Genomic DNA, 8,929 nt, shown 5'->3' on the forward strand with positions numbered 1-8,929 from the left:
TGGTTTGAATCTAGGGACGGTTTTTGCTGATGAATACATGGTGACTCTGCTGTTACGGCAGCGGCAACATTCGTTTGTTTGTTTGTTTGAAGTTGTTTAGGCAGAACCAAAAAAAATAAAAAACTCCAGTAGCGACATCACTTCTGGTTTGTTGCTTTTTTTTTTCTCTCCATCTCTTGTGGCTAGTCTTTGAAGGCTGCAGAGGCAAGGTCCTACTCTCACCCCTCAGGTCAGATGCATCCTATGTGACAGCCATCTCCTACACCAGAGATTGGTATCTTCAGGGCAAAAGCATTGAAAAACCAGTCAACACTGGACGCATCTAGAATGCCAAACCATTTCCTTTTTTTTTTTTTTGTCTAATCAACTTTTTAAGATAAACAGATAAGCTGCTAAATCAGACAATATGTCAGATATTTTTGGAACGTGTTTGAAATGCAAAGAACACTCGTCCATTAACAATTCAGACTTTGCCTCAAGCCATGCTCGTTCCCCGGCATCAGGATGTGGCCGACAGAAATGATGCATCCTGGGAAACGGTTTAGCTCATGCCTGCCTAGCTCCTCTTTCATGCTATTCATTAGGCCTCCATTAAGGCAGGTCTGGGCACCCAAGCCTGTAATATTTATAAAGCAGCTTTCAGACACTTTTATGTTGACCCCCCCTCTAGACACACTCTCTCACACACACACACACACACACACACACACACACACACACACACACACACACACACACACACACACACACACACACACACACACACACACACACACACACATACGACACCAACTCAACACCCACACATCAGTGACAATATGCTTCTTCCACAGCTTTTGTCCCCTTAAGATATTAACTTTGAATAGGCTGTCCCAAATCCCTGCATCCAGTAATCTCTTTCGCCAGTATCAGCCTAACATTGAAGCTCTATTGATTGGATTATTACTACAAAATATGCTGGTTTTGGGCATACATACGTACTTGCATAAGTAAATTCAAGCTAGGTATTATCGTTTAGTTAGATACTATGTGTTCACAACCATATTAAACAGCAGAGAAAGCGTTATATGTTTCTATTTGGCCTTAGCTTTGGAAATCTTTTCTTAAACACAAGGAATATGGCCAATACTGGGATGAATTTAGGTTCCCTACATTTGCTCCTGGGCTTATCCACTGAATCAGTTCACAAGTTTTACCTTTTGTTGTTAATCCTGCTTTACCCTGGAGGACGGTGTTAATTTAGGAAATGTGCTTGCCTGCCATCATGGTCTTATCAGCCAAATCAGAAACTCCTTTTATCACCTGTTGGGGGGAACTGGATGGAACTCTGATGTCCCCCTCTCTTTGCATCTTTCTCTTTCTCTCTCTCTCCCTCTCTCTCTCTCTCTCTCTCTCTCTCTCTCTCTTTCTCTCTCTCTCGCTCTCGCTCTCGCTCTCAACAAGAGGCAATTGGCCCACTCTCCTCCCTTATAAGCTAAAAAAAAAGGAGATTCTGTTCCCGTTGTTGTCATGTTTTTTCTGACATTCTGGTGGTGTGGGCGATTGGTCCTTAGGGGGGGGGGGCTGGCAGCTCATCTTGTCCCCGGGCCTAAGCAAGACACACAGCGTCACATAATTGTCCCACCAACACACTGTCATTTAAATCGGAGGAGGAGAAAAGCAATTTCAAAGCACTTGGAAAAACCCGCTTCTCTGCATACTGGTAACCATCCCCTTTTCATCACAACCAATATATATATATATATAAATACCAGTAGTAAAATTTGTATTTCTCATGTGATATTTGATTATCTATCAGCATTCACCTTTCCCATCTAGTGTTAAAATGGATTTATTTTTGGTGTTGTCTTTGAAAACTGTTGAATTTAGAGCATGTAATTGTATTCAGCTGGTAGTCTGTGTGCAGCTGTCATGCATATGCAACATGCCCCACATTTCGCACAGAAATGGGCTTTTCTGAGATATTTTCCTTATCTGCCAAAAAAAAGAAGAAAAACAAACACTGACAAAAAACAATAAAAATGAAAGAAAATCAGAAGGTTCCAAATCTTTTTTTATAAAATGTATTATGCAAAGGCAGAGGTGTCATACTTTCTGAAAACACATCACATAAAGGCCTCTAGTCTGGTGTAACCTTCACCGGTCACGCTGGTTTCCTCATTTAACTTTCTTTTACACGTTTATCTATCTGTTGGTTTGTTTGTCTGTTATGCAAAAGCTCAAAGGCTGAATTTCACATAGCATGGACCAAGGAAGAACCCATTACATTTTGGAGCGGATCTGTTTCACTTTTATTAAACATTGCGAGACAGAGTATATCGCCCTTGGCGGAGAAGGTCTGCACTCTCCATGTGGTCTCCTCGTTTAAATGTTTTTATTCTGTTATACAAACATAAAGTTACCGTGTTATTTTTCTTATATAACTCAGTAAAGCCACTGATAGCAGAATTTAGTGTTATGTAGCATGAGCAAAGCCATAGATAATAAACTGGCGGGTCCCTTTTGTCCTCGTCCTGTTATCAATATGGTATACAAACTTGAAATAGAGTGTTCAGTAAAGTCTTTTATAGCAGAAATCAAAAGCCATTGATAACAAATAAACAGGTTCTTTTTCTAGCTTTGCCATGTTATAAGTATCATGTTATTGTCTATCTATGGTATACAAACTTACTCTACAAAAATAGAGTGTTCAGTAAAGTCTTTTATAGCAGAAATCAAAAGCCATTGATAACATAAAACAGGTTCTTTTTTGCTTTGTCATGTAATAATAAGTATCATGTTATTCTCTCTCAAAGGATCCCGTCCGAGGCTTGAGGATGCTCCGCCGCGGATCCTGGAACACCCGTCGGACCTGATCGTGTCCAAGGGCGAGCCGGCCACCCTCAACTGCAAGGCGGACGGACGGCCCACGCCCACGGTGGAGTGGTACAAGGACGGCGAGCGCGTGGAGACGGACCGCGAGGACCCCCGCTCCCACCGCATGCTGCTGCCCAGCGGCTCGCTCTTCTTCCTGCGCATCGTCCACGGCCGCCGCAGCAAGCCCGACGAGGGCGTCTACGTGTGCGTGGCACGCAACTACCTAGGAGAAGGTGTCAGCCGCAACGCCTCGCTGGAAGTGGCCAGTAAGTGTCTTCTTTTGTTTGTTTGTTTGTTTGTTTTTGAGGGTTTGGTCCTCTTGGCTTTCCGTAGTTGGGAGGTGAGTGGATGATTGTCTGTGCAGACACGTTTCAGAAAGTGAAATTTGATTGTGGAGATTGATAACGATTGAATTTATATGTGGCATTGGAAATGAAACTATGTAGCAAGGAAGTTGGCCTTTCCTAATAGAACCCAAAGTTGAGTTGTTGTTAAGGCTAGACACCTAGTAGTGCATTGTCATGAAGATGTTGAACTGTTTGGTTTTGACATTGGACTCTATATAATATCATGGGAGTGTGTGAGAGTGTGAGCTCAAATCAGCCCATAGGGTAGCACAACCATTGATATTTGAATTTAGACCAGTTATCTTTATGCATTCTCACACTTAGGTTTCCATAGTTCTAGAACTAGACTTATAGCAGCACTATGGTTTCGACTGAGCTAAATACTAGGCAGAAGGGTTTTATTACTTTTATTATGATTTTAATATTTCAAGAAGCCTATCGGAACATCAGGTTCTGATACGATGTTGACCATTATTTTATTGCCCCTGCTGCTTGCTTTTATTGATTTTATGTAAAGCACTTTGAATTGCAACTCTTGTACGAAATGTGCTGTATAAATAAAGTCTTACTTACTAGACTACTTACTAGGTAATTGTAAGTCAAAACGCCTACTCTCCCTACAGCACAAAACCTCAGGATAAAGATGGATTGGACTGGAGGTCCCGAGTTATTGAGTGTAGATCCTCTGGTTCAAGACAGTGTCATTCTGCTCTCTGTCTTCTGAATAACCATCCAGGCAGAACTGATATCTCTGTGTGTGTACTCCACATGTCCAAAATAAAGTAAATATAAAACCTCGAGTCTCAGGTCTGAGCTGCACACACACGCACGCACGTCTGAAGCCCACCCCCGAGCGGCAGACTCGCTGTAATGTGTAACGCGAGGTTCCGGCGGCGTGTCTGAAGGCTGTTTGCCATAACCTAATATCCATGGTCAATTTGCCCCAGGTCCTCCACCACCAGCCTTCGGCTCCGCCTAAACCCAATCCCCCTGATGTACGACATGCAGTCGGGTCCAGCTCCTGCTACAAGCTAGAGTTTGGGATGAACGCTTCACCTTTCGACACTCGGAGATTTTAAAGTAGATCGTACGAGAATTATGCTCAGGGCTGATATCGACATTACCCCGCTGGTCTGAAACACTGGAGTTGGTTTGGCTTCAGGGAACATTTTAGGGGGGTTGTTCCCACTGGAAACCCTTTAAACCATCTTTTCTTTCTTCATCAGTACGCACTGGTCTTGCAGCTGTCTACTATCACGGGCAAATCCATGATATTAGCCGAATGATAGCCAAACCAATGCCGTTAGGAGACGTCAACTTGTATTACTTTTTAAGATAACCCAAAGATGATTGACGTTATCTTCATTTGTGTGCTGTAACTGTAGACACTACGAGTAAGGGGTGCCAAGGGGCTTGTCTCTAGCTCCTGTTGCGGGTCAGTCTTGACCTGGATTTGTCTTAGCAGGAGAAAGTGTCTCTGCTCCCTGGCGCTGGAGCGCTGACCTGGTCCTTACTGAAGTGTCGACACCAGCCTTCAGCACACATGCAGGGTCTGCAGCTGTTGTCCCATTTCCTCTGTTCCACCGCCTTCCTGCCCTCCCTGTCCCCCCTGTCCGGAGCCGCACTGTCCCTTCACACGTGACCCTGCCGTTAACTACGTCCTCCCCCTCTCTTCCTCTCTCTCTCTCTCTCTCTCTGTCTCTAATTCTCTCCCTCTCTTCCCCTCTCTCTCTCTCTTTCTCTCTCTTTCCCTCCCTCCTCTCTTCCTCTCTCCCTCTCTCTCTCTAATTATCTCCCTCTCTTCCCCTCTCTCTCTCTCTTTCTCTCTCTTTCCCTCCCCCCTCTCTTCCTCTCTCTCTCTCCCCATCTCTTCCCCTCTCTCTCCTTCCCCCCTCCCCTCCTCTCTCTCTCTTTCTCTCTCTCCCTCCCCTCCTCTCTAGCTCTCTCCCAGTCTCGCTCTCTGAGACAGCCTCAGTGTCCCTCCCTGTCTCCAGTTATGTCACTGCCCCCCCCCCCCCCCCCCCGCCACTCGGCCTGTCTGTGTGGTGTCACGCATGTGTCACGCCTGGTCTTACACAGACCGAGTGTCTTCCTGCTGAAAAGGGGGCACGGTTCGCTGGGCCTCTGCCAAGCACTCGGAGAGCTGGTACATCAGAACACACAGGCGCCGCGGGCACATGAGGGGTGGGTATGGGCACGAAAGGATCACGGCTCCGTATGGCATCCCTGTGCCAGGGGTACGGCTTGGCCCTCTTGTCCCTTTGGCAGGTGGCACACAGGGTGAGGGCGCCCGCTTAATCAAATCCCGGGCCTGCGTGACCCTGTGAGCTCACTGCTGTGCTTCACAGTTTTTGGGTGTGTGTGTGTGTGTGTGTGTGTGTGTGTGTGTGTGTGTGTTGGAGGGGGTGGCGTTATTTCAAACGCCTCCATCTGCTGCCACTCGGCAAGATGTTCACGGAGCAGGATGTTGAAAAACACACACACGCACGCACGCACGCACACTCGCACGCACACACACACGCACACACACGCGTGCATGCATGCACATACACACTGACTCTGCAGCAGGCTTCAGGCTTCTTCTTACGTAAATGTGGATGTGTGACTGGCAAGGAGAGACGTTCTGGCTCTTCTTAGGAGGCTGGTTTTGTCATGCTGTTTATACAGCTCACAGCTTTGTGTTTTTGGAAGGCAGAATTCTTATGTCCTAAAAAAATCTCCAAAGAGATGGGAAGGAACCAGTGGTTGTGAAGTACAGAAATGATATCTTAAGTCATTGTGTCTCATGTGTTAGTTAACCTTGGGATGTCCACCTTGCGCGTCGTGCACAGGTGCAAAGCCAGTCAGTGCTTTTGGCCCTTTTTTTAGACTTTTCTCTGTTGCAGACGAGCCGATTCGCGTTTGTCAAAAAGGGGTCATGTCCGGTTTCCAAGGGAACAGGTGGGGGGGGGGGTGTAGAACGGCAGCTGCCCAAAGGAATTCTGGGAGAGTGAGCAAAAAATGAAAAGAGGAAGACCTGCCACTTTCTTTTTGTTCTTTTTTTAGCGGGGATATATGTGCAGCAGCTCCGGCTCACTTTCTCAGCCTGGGCTGCTTTCCCCCTGAGTGTGAAAGCTGTGAGAAACAGCTGAAATGGTCAGTGCCCTCCTCCTTCATGCCGACTGCACCAAATTAATCAGCGGGCCTCCGCAGATCTTAAAGAATATCTGATATGTCGAGTTTCTCCCCCTTTGCCTGGTCTGATATTACGTAACAAATCGGGGTTGTCTCTTTTAAAACATGTTTCAGGCTGTGATGCTGGCCTTTGGTTCGAAGCGACCGAAGACTTTTATACATTTCATCAAACATTACGCTCTGTAAAGAACTCTTTGATTCCTCACACTCTAAAGTGTTATACCCATTAATATTACTCCAGTGATGCTAAGGCTGTCAAGCGTCTAAAAGGGTAGGTCACAGTTTCTGCTCTAAGTAGTTCTGCTGCCGTCCTGTATTAGAGAGGTATCCCCTCATAGAAGCTAGTTGCTAACAGCAATATGGTTCTGCACTAGTGCAGGTCCATCAGAGCCAGGAGCCGGGTGCGGGCCAGGTGCGGGCCAGGTGCGGTCTGAAGTCAGTAGCTTTGCAGTGGGTTTAGGCTACTTCTCTGGCTGTGTGTGTGTGTGTGTGTGCCAGGCTGAGGCTTTTAATTAGATCACTTTACCCCTGCTTCTGCGGGGAGGGGAGAGAGGGGAGAGAGGGGAGAGAGGGGAGCTTCCTCTCCCAGAAAGAGATGGGGTCAATGGAGCTGGGATGTGGGGGTCAAGGCCTGATGCCACCCGCAGGTGGTGGTGACCACTGAGCCTCAACATCCTCTCTCTCTCTCTCTCTCTCTCTCTCTCTCTCTCTCTCTCTCTCTGGCCGGCCCTCTCTGTGACTAATGAATTAATTAGAGCAGGCTGGAGGATAATGAGACCGTGGGCCAGGCTGGTGGCCAGGGATCACCGCAGAAAAGGAAGGAAGAGAGGGTGAAAAACAGCGTGGGAGACAGGGAGGGAGCCACAAGAGAGAGACAGACAGACAGAGAAAGAGAAGAGGGGTCAAAACTGACAACAGGTGGTGCGGGGAGGAGATTAAACCTCCCTTCCTCCAAACCCCCTCTCACCCCCCCCTTACACCCCCCTTACACCCCCCTCGTGTGGATGGGAGCGGGTGCATCTGTGGGGCTTTTGTGTGGCAGGGGTTATGACAGGAGCACGCAGGGTCAGCCTGGGACAAAGGGTCTCAGCGTGGCCCCACTGGGGCGCTATCAATGACCATTATCAGTGCTGACCAGCGCAGGGCCACACTACTCTGCCCTCTCTTTCATCCCGCTGTGTCACGCTCCCTTTGTGATGTCACGCTCCCTTTGTGATGTCATGCTCCCCTTTGTGATGCGAGCGCAGGCAGTGAACTCCACTGGCCATGAAGCTGTCCTCCATGCAGCGCACTCCATGCATCGCCCGCCCGCCCCCCGCATGAATCATTAAGACGTTTGGGGTTTTAGTGTGGTTCGGTGTTTTTATTCATAGCCCGAAACACTAAAGGCAATTGCTTTGGTATTGTTTTCAAAACACACCCACTGCATGTAATGAATGATTCATTTATTTGCTGGTCAATTGAGGTCAATTTGGTATAGGCCTGTTTTCTTTTTTTTTCACGTAAAAAGGAAGACTATTATTTTTGTTGTTGTTGTTGAAGTCTGATCTATTTCGAGTAAAGGGTGTGGGTTAATTGTCTCTCTGACACTGTTTGGGTCATGCCTTAAATATGTAACTGGTTTGTGGTCGTCATTCTGTGGTTGGCAGAAGATTTTCCTTCAGCGGTTGTTGTCCTCCCATGACTTTAACGGGAAAAACAATTTTGAATGTCAACTTGAGATTTAATTCACTCCGAAACTATTTCTATGGAAGCTGTTAAAATATAGACTTTAAATAATGCTTTTTTCCCCCCTCAAGCTGTAAATCCTTGCTAGTAGTGCTGTTTTAACTGAAAAAAGGCTCCAGAAATATGACAGTGCGCCTCTCTAATGTTTTAAAGCCATGCTGTCTTCCCAGCATTACTCAGTAGCAGAATCCCCACTATCTCTGTCTGCATCTGTCCAGTTAGTTCAGCACAAAGAGGCTCGGACAAATCGGACCATCAAAATCCGAGGCCCGTTTTTAGTTCTCTCGTCGAGGCTCGGACAAATCGGACCATCAAAATCCGAGGCCCGTTTTTTAGTTCTCTCGACGTGCACTGCGCCTGCTTAATTTAATTCCCGTGCAATTTATTTATAGCATCATTAACAATGAACAGCGCTTCACGGCAGTTTACAAGACACATTGTTTAAAGGCATTTTACAGAAGTGGTATTCAATATCTCTCAGGATTGCAGTGCTTGTAGTTTAACTGGTGGCACATGGTGCTGACAACACTAAGTCAATGAGCTCGATACCCAAAGGAGCGCACAAACTTATCAAACGGAAACCTGTACTGCACTGCAAGTGGCTCTGGATGTTTGGCCCGTTTTGCTTAAGTATACCTAGTTTAAAAGTAACGACATCTTCTCGTCCGCATCAGGGAGCCAAACCTAGAAACCACGAGCAAACGGAAAGTGTAAAGCCAACTTCGTGTCACACTGCTAGGCCTTGAGAGCACAAACACATAACTTCATTGTGTAGACAGGGTTTTTACGCATAGCTCTGTAGTGGTGTGTGTGTGTTGGTGTGT

General features: G+C 46.6%; 1 protein-coding gene across 1 annotated transcript in view; it reads left to right on the top strand.

The window, feature by feature from the left end:
- Positions 1 to 8,929, top strand: part of robo3 (roundabout, axon guidance receptor, homolog 3) — a gene marked incomplete at its 5' end in the record, with an annotated part of 150,312 nt that overhangs the window by 81,144 nt on the left and 60,239 nt on the right. Inside the window, one exon of the mRNA XM_080846705.1 lies at positions 2,796 to 3,122. Within this exon, the coding sequence (XP_080702831.1) occupies positions 2,796 to 3,122 (327 nt within the window). The remainder of the gene's footprint in view (positions 1 to 2,795; positions 3,123 to 8,929) is intronic.

This window comes from Sprattus sprattus, assembly GCF_963457725.1.
Source record: "Sprattus sprattus genome assembly, chromosome: 1".
In the NCBI taxonomy this organism is placed as follows: domain Eukaryota; kingdom Metazoa; phylum Chordata; class Actinopteri; order Clupeiformes; family Clupeidae; genus Sprattus; species Sprattus sprattus.